Below are 17,994 nucleotides of genomic sequence, written 5' to 3'. Positions count from 1 at the left end.
ACGTTACATACCTATAGAGTGGTTGTAAGCCCGAGATGGTAGGTCGTAATACCAAAACCCTCAAACAGAGAGATAAGGATAGGGTTGCAGGCAGAGACTATATTATAAATATTTCCGTTTCAACTTGCCTAGACGTACATATATTCATAGTTCCTTCGTTTGTTTAGTGTCTTCACCCAAGTCCTCCACTAATAGCATAGCTCCGTCCCGGCAACTGCCCTTAACCTTAGTCACCAGACACAGACCCCAGAGCCTGGGCTTTCCCTGCGTCTAAGCTTCACCGTTCAGGGCAGCTGGCGACAAGCGACAGGCGACAGCCTGCAGGCCCAGAGCATGCACAAGCCCTTATCTTTCCAATCCAACCCAAACCTCTCTCCAAACAGAAATTCGAGTACGACTGACTCAATTGAATCGAATCCGTCATCCGACCACTCGTGACTTCTTAATATAATCTCCGTCCCCGAGACTGTTTCTCCTATTCTTTGTCGTCATTCTTTTTTTGCTGTCTGATTACTTCTTCAGCTATCTTTTCACAGACAAACGTCTTGTTTTGTTGCTAGGCATCTATATAGCGGCTTGCATCCTGCGTCAACGCCGTTCTGCGCGACACGGAACTATCATTGTCGACGCTGTACATACTATGCGATAAGGCTTGTCCCACTCTCAATCGAGTACAAGATGGCTTCCCCATCAAGAATCCCATCGGATCAACCTCCCAGGTCCTCGTCGCCTTCGAGCTTCCGACCCCGATCGATTTCCGCCTCGGTTCCTCGAGCAGATTTGACGGCGCGTCTGGCATCTCCCATTCCCAACCAGTTTGGAACTACACCTCCTGTGGGGGGCACTCCTCGACCCGATGCTGCCTCGCGTACTGAGAACCTTGAGGATCTGAGCCAACTTCCTGGCACCGGCACCAGTACGCAAGGTCCTGGCGTTTCTGCTCTTGCTGCCGCTCTTTCCAACTCTCTAGGCCAGTCTCCCCCACGACATGGTACTCCTGCTGCTCGTGTCAGTACTCCTCCGATTCGCTCACAATCTCCTCTTCTGGGCGCTCGAAACTCGGGGACACCGACAAACTATGGCTCGTTCAATTCACGCTCTCAGAATGCGCTGGGTACTAGTGCGCCTTACGAGGACCCTGAGATCATCAAGCGCCATCTGGTTCAGCCTACTGACGAGAACCCGACTTCAGAAGAGTCCTCGATCCAAGGCAACACAAAGGGCAAGCAGCCAGCCGATATTGGCGGCGCTGGCTTGAATGATGATGAATTCTCCAGTTTGCGCCTACAAGGAGGTGATGTCACCCGAGGCATCTACAAGTGGACTGAGCAGGCAGAGGCACGAGCGAAATACAACCGCAGCAAGAGTTTCGACCTCGGACGACCCGAGCCAGAAACCGAAGTACTCGACATCAACTCGATAAAGGTCCCTGGTGGTTTCCGAAGAAACCATCTTCGCCGGTCTGTTCAAAGCCCTGGTCCCCATGGCCATCTCGAGGACGGCCACAACTCCCCAGCACCCGGTCAGCAAAGATTGTTCACGTCGAGTTTCCTCGAGTTTCTGTCCATCTATGGACACTTCGCCGGTGAAGAGCTCGAAGAGGATGATGAAAACCTCGGACCGAACGAGTACTTCTCATCTGGAGAAGATACCGACGAATACAATTCCGACGACGAGCGAGAGCCCATGGAAGATAGTGCCCTGTTGACGCCGTCAAGACGCCGACGTAAGCGCAAGGTTCGTGGTGGTAGCGGTAACAACAGTCCCATGAACGCCGCTTTGCTGCTTCTCAAGTCGTTTGTTGGTACCGGTGTCCTCTTCCTGCCCCGTGCGTATCTCAACGGAGGTATGCTCTTTAGTAACCTGATCCTTTTCGGAGTCGCTGCCCTGAGTTACTACTGTTTTGTGCTTCTCGTCAAGACACAGCTCAAGATCGGCGGTTCTTTTGGTGACCTGGGTGGTGCCTTGTATGGCAAGAAAATGCGTACTCTCATCCTCAGCTCCATTGTCATCAGCCAAATCGGTTTCGTAGCGGCTTATACTGTCTTTACGGCTGCCAACTTGCAGGCTTTCGTGCGGGCTGTCTCCGATTGTAAATCTTCCATCAGCATTCAGTGGCTCATCCTTATCCAGATGATCATCTTCCTACCTTTTGCTCTTTTGCGAGACATTGGAAAGCTGGCGTTTACTGCTCTGGTCGCAGACGCCTTCATTCTGATTGGTTTGGCTTATCTTCTTTACTACGATATCTTGACCCTCAACCAAAACGGCATTGCCGATATCATCATGTTCAACAAGAAGGACTGGACTTTGTTTATCGGAACCGCCATCTTCACTTTTGAAGGAATCGGTCTCATCATTCCTGTCCAGGAGTCGATGAGGCATCCGGAAAAGTTCCCTCGCGTTCTTCTCATTGTCATGATCATCATTACAGTCCTCTTCATCGGCATGGGTGCCATCTCATATGCCGCATATGGATCTCACACTGAGACCGTCGTACTGCTCAACTTGCCTCAGGATAACAAGATGGTCAATGGTGTTCAGTTCCTGTACTCTGTTGCTATCTTGCTGTCTACACCGCTGCAGATCTTCCCTGCTATCCGTATTGCCGAGACAGAGCTTTTCACTCGCAGTGGCAAGTACAACCCTTGGGTCAAGTGGCAGAAGAACGTTTTCCGTTTCTTTGTTGTGATGCTGTGCGCATCCATTGCTTGGCTCGGAGCCGACCACCTGGACAAGTTTGTTGCGCTTGTTGGTAACTTCGCTTGCATCCCTCTCGTCTTTATCTATCCTGTAAGTAATAACAATTGCCGTTTGTGGTATCTTGCTAATTTTCTCAGCCTATGCTTCACTACAAGGCCATTGCCCGTACGAAGTTGTGGAGAGTGGCCGATATTGCGCTTTGTATCTTTGGATTCGTTGCGATGGCATATGCGACAACTCTTACTGCGATGAGCTGGGCCACCGCTGATCCTAAACATCCGGGATACTGCGACCAGAAGGGTGCACCGGGATTCTAAGACTTCGACTAGTTCATTGTCAGTATATGGTGTGGAGTATGTGTCGAGAGGTGAGGGAGCCGCAAGGCTTAGTATAACAGTGTTTTGAATAGGGTTTCATTGCATATTTAAGAGCTTGCATTGCGGTGTTATTGAATAGATTGTACACAGCATTTGGAACGGGTTAGTGATGGGAGTTGGATCGGAGGGTATTAGCCAGTTTAGTTTCGAGTTTCATTATACAAGACATGCCTTTTTCAGCGACAAATCATTCTCTCAACTTTATTGTTCAAGCCTTGGTTGACGCAACATTGCATGGTATTGATAGTTGAACGTGGGGGGCCGAGTCTTCCGGAAAGTGGGGGATTAATATCTTAGGGGTCTGAAAAAACGATGATGATATATCGTAATACCCCGGCCGCGATATTCGGTCTATTCGTTTTCTTATTTAGTCACTGGTGGATTTAGTAACGAAGATTCACTCACGAGATACACGACCACAATCTCATTTTACCGTATTTTTACCATGTCTTGGCGGCCGTCAATAAACCTCACACAGAGATGCATCTCCAGGTTATCTCTCATACCTCGGAGAGCATACGCCCAAAGCACTAGGCAAACACGACCTCCGCCTCCGCCACCATTCAACACTGTTCCAACATGTCCAGAGCCAACATGTGGTTGTGCTGAGCCCCCAAAGATGCCTGATGATCTACCTCTGGATCGTGAGGGGCCTCTCAAAGGTGCAATTGCTGGGTATGCCGAACATGTGCTTGTGTGTACTGGGAGCGCCGACTGGCCGTCGAAGATAGAGGACGATAACGACGGCGATTGTCTTGCCGCGGACCTTAAAGAGTTATTTGGTCGGGGTGGAACTTATAGCGATGTTGGTATCTCTTTGCGCTATATGTGAACTATCTTGCTAATTCCTTTTAGCCGTTTCACAACATTTCTGTTCTCAACTCTTCGTTTCCTAGCTCTACATCACCACGTCCTCAGCTCCAGACAACGTCTGCCTATCTACTACCAAGCTTCAAATACATCCCATTCCTCCCTCGGGTGTCATTTGACAGTGTAGAAGCTCTAGCCAAAGGGTTTTTACTGCCTGAGAAGCTTCACCCCATGCACGACGGCCTCTCACCTATACATCGAGACCGTCTGACACGCAAAGAGGGTTACCAGGGACTTCTCCCCGGAGTCCAAGATGTTCGCGATGTTTTGGTGCTGATATGCGGGCACATTGGGCGTGATGCGCGATGTGGCATCATGGCCCCTGTCCTAGCAACCGAATTTGAGGAGAAGTTGGAGAAAGAGGGATTTGATGTTCTACATGGACCTGTGCAGGTCAACCTCATTGACACGCAGAGGATACAAGGCGAAGCTGGTGAGGAAAAAACTTCAGCTAGGATCGGGATGATCAGCCATATCGGTGGGCACAAGTTTGCAGGTAATGTCATCATCTATCTACCTCCTGACCTAAAGATGGGCAGTGAGCCACATCCATTGGCTGGACACGGGATATGGTATGGAAGGGTAGATCCCAAGAATGTGGAAGGCATCGTGAAAGAGACCATTTTGAAGGGAAATGTGGTTGCGGATATGTTTAGAGGAGGAATCGATGCTCAGCGAAAAATGTTGAGGATATAAGTGTACCTAAGATAGCGTTATGCATAGATGGATAGATGATAGGCGTCGATACCCAGGTATTGTAGACATATAGTAGACTCTGGCAACATTGAATTTCATATTTGATTGCATCTATGGATTCATCGGTTACAGAACACTTTCACCATTTACTCGGGAGTTATGCTCGTCAATGACGATGTCTATCAGTTGAGGCGATTCAAGGACCCACGTGACCCAGTTCGGAAATTCATCCTGACTTTTTGTAACAAGAATCTTGAGAAGCCTCCTAATATTTGATGACGGCTCAGCCATAAATAATCTTTCCAAAAGCATAGATTCACCGCATTACCTTTCGGTGTCCTGTTTTTTGAATCCGAATATCAGACTTTCTTTATTGCGCGAAAAATCTCTGAGCAAAACTGGGCTTTCATTCAAGACTCAACATGATGATAGTTACAGCAAGGATACTCCCAAGTTTATCACGAACTGAAACATATACCGGCCGAACTCTCATTCGATGTGGCCGACTACATAGTCAACTATCTGCTTCACAAAGCAGAACTCTCAAAACATCAACAAATTTATACATCGCATCAACCCGACGATACACCTCTCACAAACCGAACTTTTCCACTCCTCTTCAAGCACGAATATTCCCTTCATTGATATTCGTTGGAATAGTCCTTGTAAGCGGTGGCTACTATCTTCTCACGCCACCTTCTCGACCGAATACCCTCAACGACATAACATTCGTTCCCTACGCCATCACAGCCCGCGAGGCCATCTCACCAACCTCATTCGTCATAACCGCCGTGCCTCGCACATCGAATCCTTCCTTACCTTATCTCAACTCTTCAAATAGTCAATGGAAGAACCCTCTCTGGTCCGTTGAGTTCAAGCAGCCCGAGGTGCAAATCTCGCGGCACTACACGCCTCTCCCACCACTATCCAGCGAGGACCCGACAGATGGTGCGCTACGCTTTTATATCCGCACTGTCGGCGATGGAGAAATGTCGAATTATCTAGGCCGGAGACGGGTTGGCGATGATGTTTTCCTGCGTGGTCCTCATGTGGGCTTTGAGTTGGCTGAGCGGTTGGGAGAGCACTCTCGCCTTGTCTTTCTTGCCGGTGGAACGGGTGTTGTCCCTGGTATTCAAGCAACCAAGGCCGTGTTGGAAGCGAATGAGAGGTCAAGTGTTGATTTGCTCTGGGCTGTGAGGAAGCGAGAGGAGGTACAAAACAGTACTCCCCCGCAATCATCGTCGTGGAAGTTCTGGCAGGAAAAGAAACCGACAGCGTTGGGTCTCGAGATTGAGAGTCCTAGCCCTGTGACTCAACGCTTACAGGATCTCAAGAAGACTTATGGTGATCGTCTGAGAATCCAAGTCGTTGTTGACGAGGAGGGAACTCGTTTCCAGGACAAGGACATCGATGGTACTATTACAAATTCGCCTGGAACTATAGCTTCCTTTAATGCGGGCTGCCGATTCCACGACCAGGCGATGCACGTCCACACGTCTGAATTCGGACTGCCTGAGGGACCTGGCTGTGTCTGCGAACTGCCTCAAGGAACCACACCCGGAAAGAACTTATTTATCGTTTCTGGCCCAGATGGTTTTATCGAGCATTATGCTGGAACCAAGGTTTGGCTAGGGGGACAGCAAACACAAGGTCCAATCGCTGGAGTAGCTGGACACTTGCAAAGGCAAAACCCTGCTCTAGCAAGGGACTGGTTAGTTCTCAAGATGTGAGCCACTGTAGAAAACCCATGTAGAATTTCTTGTAAAATTGGAGGTGCTCATAAAGAGGCATAGACATCACCTATGTATGGATGGTACAAATAAAACCCGTGATACTAGTGGTGCCGTCTACGTGATCATCCAACGCCAACACAAAACTCCAAGCCCATGACATGACGACTCAATGATTCTGAACCTTCCTGTATGACGGAGGTTTCATTGTCCTCCTAATCAACTTGCCAGCGTACGGTGGTATCAGGGAAATAGCGCCGATGGCCAGTACACGCCAAACGAATCCCCTACAATGGTGTAAGTAAGCTTAGCTTCAGGCGGAAAAGAGGTAACTCACCAAGTTATCAAGAACTCGAGGTCAAAGTACCCGCCCAAGAACGGTATGGAGCCAATATACAAAAGGAAAGTGCCAATGATGCTGATGATCATGATGGGATGCCAGGTGGTGATTTCGATGGCTACCATGAGAAGTTCGTTGAGGACAAGGACGGTATAACTAACAGCGACCATCTTGGGGCCATCAACTTCTGTGAGAATCTGTGACAAGCCCTGAATCATGCCTCCTTGGTAGATAGACACCAAAACCCAGACAAAGAAAGTTCTATATGAGAGGGAGCGTCCAGTTGTGAGCTCCTTGTAAAGCTCGGGGTAAAGGTTGGCGAGGTTTTCGTCAACATCTTTGTCGAGCACAAGTGATAGGACAGGGGCTGCAGTATAAACAGTAGCATAGCCAACAAGGAGCCAGTCCTATAGGTGTTAGTCACACGAATATAACGACATGGCGAAATAGAACTTACTTTGTACAAACCCTCAGGTTCAAACTTGATAGCGATACTGTACATAGTTTGGCATACTGCAATGATCAGACCACGGTGGATAACAAATTGCGCAAGTTTAGCGCTTCGCTTGTAACTGTTACGGCCATGCCAGACCAAGAGCTTGACCAGGTGGCAAAACTGCTCGATCGAAAAGTCGGCTGCCAAACTAGCTTGTCGACCTTCCTTACCAACAATACCAACACCAACATCAGCAGCTTGAATCATAGAAACATCGTTGCCACCATCACCGATACAACACACACGCTTCTTTGTGTACTCGCGGATGAGCTTAGCAACCTCGGCCTTTTGGTTTGGCGAGCAACGACAGGCAACCACGGTAGGTAGTTGAACGGCAATAGAGATGAATTCGAGGCGAAAGTGCGTGAGGAAGAGGGCTAAGCTTTCACCATCCACGAGCAGACAAGCATCTGTCTTGCTTCGGAGAAAGTCAAGATGTTCCTGAGCATTATCTTTCTTCGTGAGTTTCGAAACCGTGTAGATGTATTGACCACGCGCCACAAGCTTGGAGCTAACCGCCACACATCTGGCAGTCTCGACCTTGTCACCAGTCAACATCCAGATCTTGATACCAGCATTGCGAAGAAGCTCCAAGGAGGGTTTGACGTCTTTCTGGAGCTTGTCCTCGACACCGGTGACACCGATGAGTTCAAGCTCGTTTTCGAGATAATGAGATACCACACGCTGCATGCCAGCATCACGTCCGCTGATATTCAGCGATGCTGTCTGGTATCGAGAAGAGAATTCCTGATACTGGCCGTAGGAGAGTTTCTTGCGGCCAACAACAAGCGTGCGCAATCCTTCACGTGCCATGTTGGCAGTCTCTTCATCAAGCCAATCGTTTGATGCAACAATAGAGCTCATGACTGTGTCAGCACCCTTCTGGAAGAACCAGATCTCGCCGCTTGACAGGCTAGGGTTCTTAACACTGACATCCTCGTGGAAGTGAACGATGATACCCATACGTTTACCTTCAGAAGTGAAAGGGAAGACATCAAGAATCCGCACGCGAACCACCGGCCTCTTGTTGTTGGCGTATTCCAGTATCATGCTCTTACGATCACGGTACACCAGTCTCAAACCAACAGACTCTGTCCATTTGACGATAGCGATCTCATCAGGCGAAGATGCTTGATATCCAGTAACCTCTTTACCATCCTCGATGTCAACAGTAGGCGTAACGTTGTGGCAAAGAGCAAGAGCGAGCACGACATCACGAACACGAGTGCCGATCTCGCGTCTTGTGCGTGTCGTGCCAGTATTTGCAGAGCTGGAATACGTAGATGAAGGAGTGATGAGCATGTTCTGAAAGGCATGGTCTGTCGATGGCGGGACATAAAAGCCTTGCTTGACATAGGCCGATACTTCATCCATTGCTTCGTTGGCGTAAGACACCGTTCCAACATGTATTTTCTTCATCTCCATTTCGTTTTGAGTCAATGTGCCAGTCTTATCACTGAGTAGATATTCAATGCGGCCAAGATCTTCAGGAATGGTACTTGTTCGAACGACTGCTCCAGGCATACCGGGGTCACGTTGTATGAACCAAGAATAAGCGCTTTTGCCCATGTCAAGGTTGACACGAAGACTGATGGGAACAATAGTAGAGAATAGAACCAAGAATCTCATGATCTTGACATACCAAACATTATCCTTGGTATTACCGAAACCCTCGAGCGCGACAAGAATAATTGAGAGAGCCAACGTCAGTGCACACAGTATCTTGGTCAAGGAGTTGATTTCATATTCCAGCAAGCCAGTCTTGGAACGAGAAGGAGCTGTAGAGAGGGCGGAACGTGTCTGAGGACCAGTGTACATGATGACAGCCAGGGTCGTGGCTTGGGAAGCGATGACAGTGTTGGCCCAAGCCGTGTTGTCGATCGACAGGGCAGCCGTATGAGATGCATCGGACTCCCCTATTGTTGCATGATGTGCCAAAGCATCCTTCCGTGACTCGACCAGCTCAATCGTACCCAGAAACTCATTGACCTTTCTGTCTGGCTTTCCGCCAGTAACACGAAGACGGACGAACTCTTCAGTCGGTAGGTTTTGCGTGAGTGGTGAAGCAAGTCGGAGCTTCCAATCCGTCTCACCATCCAGCTGGTCGGTTCTGATAAAGGTCTCACCTCCTGGTCCACTTTCTGCCTCTTGCTCTGGAGCTGCTTCTGCAGGCTGTTTCCCTTTTCCTTGTGGTTCCTCGCCATCGAAAGCTAACAAAGTCTCTTCTTCCGTGGGTTCCTCAGGAATTGGTGCAGGTGCGGGCGCTTCTGAAGATAAACATTTCAATATGACAACATCAGCGGGTACACGTTGGCCCTTTGTAAGTTTGAGAACGTCGCCAACCTTCAAGTCCTTAGACTTGCGGCTGACCTCAACCGCTCGTGAAGATGGGGGTGGCGCCTCAACGTTCTCCTCTTCCAGGATATCAGAGAGGTTCTCTCGTGCTCCTTTCGACTTCTTTCTTGAATGCTTCTGCAACACCTCTGATTTTAGCAGTTTTCTCTGGCGAATTGGGGTCTGCGTTAAATCGGCATCCTGGAAGACAATGACTTTATATTCCTCCGAGTTAGCTTCAGTATCTCTTCGCCGCCGAGCAATATCGTCAAACGCCTCCTTTCCCATCGTGATACAAAGCACAAATGCCAGCGGAGCGATGTATGTGAGCAGATAACCGATTCTCAGGGCAGGTATCGCCTGCGATAGTGCCACGAGTAGGAAGTACATATTAAAGAAGAAGGAGAATTCGTTGTAGAGAGTGATTGGGAGGAATGTCAAGGCGGTGTACTTGGCGTTTGAGATAATGTTGTTCGGAAAGCGTACGGGTTGGGTTGAGCCTACGGCAACATGGCGGGATGAAGAGGGATCATCATCTTCTCGGTCCTCCGTGTCGTTCGGGTCGGGTTTCTTGGAACTTGACATGAAACTAGGAAGTCGTATACGTGAGGAGACTCTATCCGAGTTGATGGACCTCCGACCCTGTGAAGGTTGGCCTCCCAGTAATGGCTGGTCATCTTCATTGTAGCCACTTCCTTCTGACCATTGGGGCGTGCTGCTGTTACGGTCACCCAGCAATGCCTGCGAGTGCTCATCGTTTCCATCTCTGTCCCGGCCGAGATCACCATACCCCCGATTCCGCTTTCCAGCACGCCGCAGTCCACCCATACGCAGGTTTCTCAGGGCTATCCGTGAAGTCTCGGGCTCAGTGGAAGGATGCTCTTTATTAGCCCTTGGGGCTGGTGTGGTTGATATTGGGTCGAGCTCCTGGATATCGAGATCGAGATCGGAGTCGGAGTCATTCGCAGGCGAATCGGGTGGGTCGGAAGGTCGATATTGTTGTGAGGGCGGCATCCCTGGCTACGCTCCTGCTGATAGGGAGGTACAGAATAGATGTTGTGTGGAAGTGGTGAAGTTATGGGAGATGGAAAGCTAGCAGTGCTCCTCAGACATGCTGTGACAATGATGTAACAGAGCTATAATTTTCCTTTGATTCGTATTTGTCGCCCTTTAGGACCCTATGCCTTTGTTCTTGTTGTTGAGTATGAGAATGTGATTATGTCTCTCTATTATTCGCCTATGTGTCGTTGGCTGTCGTCAATCTTTGGTATGGAGTCTCTTATCCGTGTCGCATTTATTTCAGGGTCAAAGTCGCAAAGGAATCCACGGGTCGGTCGTCTCGCCGGCGAATTCGTACGGTTTATTGGTGTTGTAATTAGTGGAATATAATCCAGAAGTTTGTTTCTTTTTGTACAGCAGGTGTTTGTTCGTTGAGAAAAGGTGACTCGTTGCTTGGCTCATAAGGGGACAGATCATTTCAAGACCGGGCAGCGCATTACCATTGTCGCAGCCTGAGTGCGCTATAGTTAAGCGTCATTTGGGAGGCGCAACCTCCCAAAAGTGTCCCACTACCAGTTAGAGGTTCAGGGAGGTACCTGTCAATTCGCGGCACATGCCCCTTGGTCCAAGTACCTCCAAGTAACTTAGTGGGGCGTGGCGGTTAGTAGCTAACATAGATGCCCGTTCCTGACAGATTACGTGGAAGCTACCGCTAACTAACCACCTCTATCCTGGCAGCCTAGACAACATCTAAAAGTCGTAAAATGTAATAGTAATACGGCAAGTTGGATTAAGCCGACAATTTTTTTTAAGCTGGAATATCCATTCCAAGAAACCAACATTGACTTTTACTGTCTTTTTGACTAATATCAGAAATAATTAGTAACCCTTCTTATCTCTTGTAGCTTATGGTGACGCCCAATGGTAAAATACATCTTTCATGATAGCTGTATGTGTGACCAATCTGTTTGGATTTTTAGACCATCATACCTCATCATTTTGTCATGGTTTAGTCCCAAAGAACCACCGCAAGTACCTATCCACGTAAAAGAAACCCAATTACTGTCTGATAAATGGTATTTAATTCCAATAAAGTAAACGATTCGACAAACAGAAGGATGGAAGTCACTACAGGGTAGTCACGGCCAAGATTTTGCACGTGATCGTCATAGCGCGAACGCGCCTGGTATTGAGAGCTGCTCGTTGGCTCAGCTTCAGTCGCAAATATTTAGAAGCTTTCGCGACACCAACCATCACCATTATACTCAACGAACCCGCAAGAAAAACCTTCTTTCTACAAGCCGAATAACCGCGCCGATAAAACCGATATAATATACACATCAGTCGATCGATTCGACACCCGTCGGCACCATGGTCCAAATCAGCGAGGTCAAGGGCAACAAGCGAGACAACCGTACGGCTGCCCATACTCACATCAAGGGCTTGGGCTTGAAAGCCGATGGATATGCAGAGAAGCAAGCGGCCGGCTTTGTTGGCCAAGCAGCCGCACGCGAGGTAAGGATCGCAACATGCGAGTTTCACTAATCAATGCTTACGTATCTGTATTTAGTCCTGTGGCGTTGTGGTGGACTTGATTCGAGCTCAGAAGATGGCTGGCCGAGGTGTTCTGCTCGCAGGAGGTCCTGGAACCGGAAAGACAGCTTTGGCACTCGCCATCAGCCAAGAGCTGGGCACCAAGATCCCATTCTGCCCTATCGTCGGCAGCGAAATCTACTCGACCGAAGTAAAAAAGACTGAGATGTTGATGGAGAACTTCCGAAGAGCCATTGGCCTCAAGGTCCGAGAAACGAAGGAGGTGTATGAAGGAGAGGTCACAGAACTCACACCCGAGGAGGCTGAAAACCCTCTAGGCGGTTACGGCAAGACCATCAGCACGCTGCTGATCGGACTCAAGAGCGCAAAGGGACAAAAGAAGCTTCGCCTCGATCCTAGTATCTATGAGGCGATCCAGAAGGAGAGAGTTACAGTTGGCGATGTCATCTATATCGAAGCGAACACCGGCGCCTGCAAACGAGTTGGACGATCTGACGCCTATGCTACGGAATTCGACCTCGAGGCGGAAGAGTATGTGCCCATTCCCAAGGGTGAGGTGCACAAGAAGAAGGAAATCGTGCAGGATGTTACTCTGCACGACTTGGATGTAGCCAATTCTCGTCCCCAAGGCGGCCAAGATATTATGAGCATGATGGGCCAGCTGATGAAGCCCAAGATGACGGAGATTACGGACAAGCTGCGTAGCGAGATCAACAAAGTGGTTAGCAAGTACATCGACCAGGGTGTTGCTGAGCTTGTGCCTGGTGTTTTGTTCATCGATGAGGTAACACTTCCACCCCTCTTGTCTTACCCGGAACTGTATAGCTAACGTATGCTTAATAGGCGCACATGCTCGACGTGGAGTGCTTCACTTATCTGAACAGAGCCCTCGAATCGCCCATTGCCCCCATTGTGGTCTTGGCTTCTAACCGGGGAATGTGCACCATCAGAGGCACTGACGACATTGTCGCAGCCCACGGAATCCCATCTGACTTTCTCGCACGAATGCTCATCATCCCCACAACGCCCTATGAAGCAGACGAAATTAAGCGTATTGTACGGATACGATCGACAACCGAGGGCGTCTCAGTGTCGGATGCTGCCATTGACAAGATCTCTGAACACGGTGTCCGCATCAGCCTGCGGTATTGTCTGCAGCTCCTAACCCCTTCGAGGTAAGTTTGAGTCATTATGGCGAAAGGGGAGACCCTGAGTTGCGTCGATCTGAGACATGATGACTGACTGAAGAAATAGCATTCTTGCCAAGGCCAACGGCCGCTCGCAAATTGATGTGCAGGATGTTGCTGAGTGCGAAGACCTATTCCTTGATTCGAACCGAAGCGCCGCCCTTCTTAGCAGTGAGGCTGGACGAGGATACCTCGCGTAAAATGGAGACGGCTACAAAGTTGGATGAAGCTGAATTTTCGGTCTGAAAGGCGCTGGGTGCGTGGGAAGACGTGTCATAATTACTATTTTTAAAGGGGGCTACTGGTAGATGGGAAAACACCTGACCTCTAGCTATTGTGTACTTGATAGAGAACCATGGAATACTACTACAGAGGTTTGGCGTCGGGCTGGCTCACATTGACCACATCGTTTACGAGAATGGTATTTGCAAATTCCTGCCTCGGTTTAGCTCCCTTTGAGCAAGTCTCCCTTGTATTGCCGCCCATTATGCTATGCTAACTAATCCGAGACTCAGACTCAGATCCAACAACAAAGTGACCCCTCCCACAAGCCCTTTGATCTTTCACCACAGGCCAAGGAAGATGTCGGATGGGATTGGAGGACACACCCGCCGCAATCCTGCGTCACCAATCCCATCTCATTTCAGCTGCCGTCTCTAAGCCTTGGATTGTTGGTCCATACTCTGTATTGGGTTAGCTACAAGGGGTACATATCAGTTTGCCCATCACGTGCACCACCTATCATTTCGGCGACGGCATTGTCTTTGTTTCAGTCTCCTAAGCATTCCAGATCCAGACCCAGACCAGACATAGTCCACATTCCGGTATTGCATAACATAGCTCATCACAGGACAGGACAGCAGGCACATCATAGCATTGTTAAGGTTGAAAAGAGGCTGGGCTTAGACAAGGGGTAAGGATGAGAGAGTGAGTGCCCGGGCCATTTGCGTGGACGGTATTCGCTCACATCATAATGAGAGGACCTGCTTCACAAATGAAGACACAAAGATCAACCAGGGAGAAAAGGGAGGAAATGTGATATATCATGGCAAAGTCCGTGGGTAGTGATTCCCTTTGTGCGTTTCTTGCCTCCCGTTCCGTTTCGTTGGGCCCTATCACATTGGCACTCGCACATTCACTTTCTTTCACTCACTAATAGACCCTGTCTCTTTTTTCGTCCTACTCTACCAGGTACTGCAACTGACTGTGGAATATACCTTGTTCCCTGCTGCCGCTGTATGATTCCTAGTGGATGAGTGGCTGCGGAGATAGTTGCCGACAGATCAAACGCAGGACCAAGCTTCAGTCCAAACAGCAGAGTACCGGAACATGCATGGGTGTTTTATGCTATCCACTCGCTCATCAGAACATTTAATTTATTCCGATCTCGGCAGAGGGAACACCGTGGGGAAGAGCTTGGATCAAACGAAGAGAGAAAGAAAAAACAACAGTGAACGCAAGAGCAGGGCAGTGGAGTGATAAGAAAAGAAAAGAAAAGAAGGGGAGAGGAGAAGAGACAGTTCAAAGAGAGCAAACGATAATGAAAACGCGCCTAATTTCCAAGTTTAGGCTGTGAAAGGAACTCAGAGAAGACACTGGTGCAGTTTCATTGTTCTCTGGAGGCTACTGAATGGGCTGCCGTCAACACACAAAGAGCTTGGCACACTGCACAGACTGCGCTCCCAACACGACGATAATTATCTGTTTACCCATATTCTTTGAGCTAAAAGAGGGAAAAAAGAAGACGAAATTATCTTCTTGAACAAGGAGCATCATCGTGTCAACCGGGGCTTTTGCCTCATTACTTCATATAATCTGCCCTCTGCTTGGGGCTATCCGTTCGTTATATCAACTCTCGTTTCATCTCATCTCATTTTATACATCGGCTTTCTGCTTGTTCGACATCACTATACGCCACCAGGGTACAAGGCCAGCATATCCCCAATCGACAAGTACCTTGACTTGCTTTCTTCCCGTTAGTTTGTCATATACAGACAGCCCCCAATGAAGGCAAAAATGACACAGGTCATCTCTTTGGTTACGCCGTCCCAGGCTATGACCCCGGCCCACTCCTCCCCCATGGGTTCTGATGACTACGGCAGACCCCGGTTTCGTGCCTTGCCTGATACTCCGGACTCACCCAGTCCTCGCACTTCTGGTCTGAGTAGAAAACGTGCTGCTTCCATCAACACTGTTGATGCAAGTTACGGTCGACTTGAGAGGCTCCAGTTGAGCACGCCTACCAGCATGGCCAGTAGTGAGGGGACAAGAGATATTTGTCTCTGCGCTCCGGTACCAAAGATTCCCAGACCTCGAAATGGTGAGTTGCATCCTTCTTTGTTGAGTTCATATCATCATCGCGATATCGATTGTATGAAGTTTGTGGATAGCGGCAGTACCCCGTCCACACAAACTTTGTGCTGTCTGTTCATATTTTCTGTTTACTAACGCGATGTAGCATTCATACTATATCGCCAGCATCATCAAGCTCAGGTTGTTGCTCGGAATCCTAATCTATCTAACCCTGACATCTCAAAGATCATTGGAGAACAGTGGAAAGACGAGCCTCAAGAAGTCAAAGATAACTGGAAGGGTCTGGCAGATGAAGAAAAGCAACGCCATCAAAGACAGTATCCTGACTATCGTTACCAACCTAGACGTGGAAACAAGTCTCAGGGGCTCAGATCTGGCTCTTTGTCAGGAGACGAATCTGGCCGATGCCCTAGGTGTAACCTGCGCTGCATTGTGACTCCCCAAACACCTTCCACCCCGTTTCCTACACTATCAACACCGGAAGACAAAGCTATCCCGTATCCATACACACAAGGCTTGCGAGGTGAGGAAGCAGAGGCAGCTCGCCGTGGAAGTTATGGTAACTTGCCTGTTATGAGACAGCGTTTTCCATTGCAGCGACCTGCGTACCGAGATATGGACGACTATGAGCCCGAGACTCCAGAGATGAAGAGGCGTCGTTTCAACTCAACTGGTGGCTACCACGCTGTATCTTCACCTGGAGCACGAACAATGTCGATGGGTGCGGCTCACCCACGGCCATATCCCGTCACTCCTCTCCCGGAGCCGCACTTTCCTCGATCAAAGTCTGGTCCAATGCCTCCTCCTCCGCGACCTGCAGCTGGAGGACCATGGCCTGACCAAGAATACCGCGGCCGAAACCCCTACGATCAGTCTCTACGGCTCCCTCCTCTACAGACTGCTGGACCAATGTCACCCACGACAGCAACAGAAGTCGATATTCGTCAGTTGCATACCCCAGTTACTGGGCTTGGGATCTCTCATCCTCGGGATCCCCAAGCTAGGAGCGTCGAGGCCATGGTTATGTCTATCCCGTTCACTCGCAAGCTGGAGGTCCTTTCCAAGATCAACCGCACCGCGATTGGTGTTATCGAACCTGGTAGCAAGGGAGCCGGGGAGCGAGGTGCTGTGATTGCGATTGAGGGACCAAAGCCGCGACTGTTGAAGCAGGTTGCTTCCCTAGTTGAGAGAACCCTCTTGCTATCTAACGAGGTGGCACTCAAGACATGGGGCAAGGAGCTAGATGCCGAATCAAGCACTGAGCGACGGGGTTCTCGGAGCGAGGAAGAATCACTGGATCCCGAAACCCAACTGGCATCGTGTTTTGAAACCATGATCCATTGGCACAGAAAGTCACGAGAGATGGTAAAGCACATCACCGGCCGCACCGGGTCGCCGACCAGCTCCAAGAGTGAGAGGGAGAGGGAGTCCGAGTCCCCAGTTTCTCGACGCGGCTCTCTGGACGAGGACAATGCTTCCAAGGGGGGCCGAGATGGCGCAAAGACAAAGACACCTGTGGCACTGATCAAGGAAGGGTTCAGTCTCACTCTTTCGGACGAATTTGCTTGTACAGTGCCCATATCTGATTCGTACGCACCTGTCGATCACTGGCAATGGATGGCCACTCTCTGGCGTGGCACTATAGGTCCTGACCTTGTGGTGTACATGAAGCCTAGTCTGGAGGAGGAGATTGCTCAACTTGGATCAGTCGAAATAAAAGATGGGCTTATGACTGTCAGAATCGCTATGGGTAAAGACATGGATGAGGCAACTGAGCGACGTCTAGCCTTTGAAGTGGTCGAGTGGGTAAGAGGCGGTAGCTTCCGAGAAAGTCGCGACAAGACACAATGATTGTAGCGCGTTAGTTACGGTGTTTTTGGAGTTGGCATGAATTGGAGGGGTCACTTGTTGTTAAAGTCACATTAGTAACATTACAAAACATCTTCTTAGGTTATCAAGGCACAAGGGGGAACCAACAATTTGCTTTATCTAGTACTCCGTACACATTCCTCAACATCGGAGCAGAGTCCAATTATTCAGGGAGGGGACTGGAGTTAACGGTATCAATAAACTCATAGTGTTTGATCAAACGGTTCCCAGCGATGATTGCTTATTAGAAACAAAGTTTGGGATATTCGAGCTAACAGAAAAGCGCCGCTACCAACAGAGCTTGAGAATAAAGAAATGTCTGAAGCTTTGTCCTACATCTGACGTCTTACAAGTGACGATGTGAAGTTATTGGCCCCCCTGTAAGCCAGTGGATTGAGAGTTTTGCTACCCCTGCATACAAGGTACGTACCTGAATGGGCCGCTAGCCGCCGGGAATGATTGCCGCCAAAGCAATTTATCCGAAGGTAAACGCGCCCCCGACTTGAGGGATCTGACGCTACGTTAA

General features: G+C 49.2%; 6 protein-coding genes across 6 annotated transcripts; 5 read left to right on the top strand and 1 right to left on the bottom strand.

Moving 5' to 3' along the window:
• Window positions 1-678: 678 nt before the first annotated feature.
• FSST1_011227 (amino acid transporter) lies at window positions 679-3,020 on the top strand (the record flags this gene model as incomplete). Its single annotated transcript, XM_083234338.1, has 2 exons — window positions 679-2,793; window positions 2,841-3,020. The coding sequence occupies 2 exons, from the start codon at window positions 679-681 to the stop codon at window positions 3,018-3,020; spliced, it is 2,295 nt and encodes a 764-aa protein (XP_083080923.1).
• Window positions 3,021-3,525: 505 nt separating this feature from the next.
• FSST1_011226 (sucrase/ferredoxin-like domain-containing protein) lies at window positions 3,526-4,646 on the top strand (the record flags this gene model as incomplete). The annotated part of the gene is made up of 2 exons (XM_083234337.1): window positions 3,526-3,885; window positions 3,936-4,646. 2 exons carry the CDS (start codon window positions 3,526-3,528, stop codon window positions 4,644-4,646), a joined length of 1,071 nt encoding a protein of 356 aa, XP_083080922.1.
• A 422-nt stretch (window positions 4,647-5,068) lies between these two features.
• Window positions 5,069-6,376, top strand: FSST1_011225 (cytochrome b5 reductase family protein; the record flags this gene model as incomplete). The annotated part of the gene is made up of 1 exon (XM_083234336.1): window positions 5,069-6,376. One exon carries the CDS (start codon window positions 5,069-5,071, stop codon window positions 6,374-6,376), a length of 1,308 nt encoding a protein of 435 aa, XP_083080921.1.
• Window positions 6,377-6,545: 169 nt separating this feature from the next.
• Window positions 6,546-10,560, bottom strand: FSST1_011224 (aminophospholipid-translocating P4-type ATPase NEO1; the record flags this gene model as incomplete). Its single annotated transcript, XM_083234335.1, has 3 exons — window positions 6,546-6,663; window positions 6,714-7,123; window positions 7,174-10,560. 3 exons carry the CDS (start codon window positions 10,558-10,560, stop codon window positions 6,546-6,548), a joined length of 3,915 nt encoding a protein of 1,304 aa, XP_083080920.1.
• Window positions 10,561-11,916: 1,356 nt separating this feature from the next.
• On the top strand, window positions 11,917-13,486 carry FSST1_011223 (RuvB family ATP-dependent DNA helicase pontin; the record flags this gene model as incomplete). The annotated part of the gene is made up of 4 exons (XM_083234334.1): window positions 11,917-12,060; window positions 12,116-12,883; window positions 12,943-13,274; window positions 13,354-13,486. 4 exons carry the CDS (start codon window positions 11,917-11,919, stop codon window positions 13,484-13,486), a joined length of 1,377 nt encoding a protein of 458 aa, XP_083080919.1.
• Window positions 13,487-15,302: 1,816 nt separating this feature from the next.
• On the top strand, window positions 15,303-17,450 carry FSST1_011222 (HMG-box domain-containing protein; the record flags this gene model as incomplete). The annotated part of the gene is made up of 2 exons (XM_083234332.1): window positions 15,303-15,606; window positions 15,745-17,450. 2 exons carry the CDS (start codon window positions 15,303-15,305, stop codon window positions 17,448-17,450), a joined length of 2,010 nt encoding a protein of 669 aa, XP_083080918.1.
• Between the last annotated feature and the right edge of the window lie 544 nt (window positions 17,451-17,994).

Source organism: Fusarium sambucinum, chromosome III (assembly GCF_050947815.1).
Source record: "Fusarium sambucinum isolate potato_lamoka chromosome III, whole genome shotgun sequence".
Lineage (NCBI taxonomy): Eukaryota > Fungi > Ascomycota > Sordariomycetes > Hypocreales > Nectriaceae > Fusarium > Fusarium sambucinum.
The sequence above is the reverse complement of the archived record's forward strand: the minus strand, read 5'-3'. Positions and strand labels throughout refer to the sequence as shown.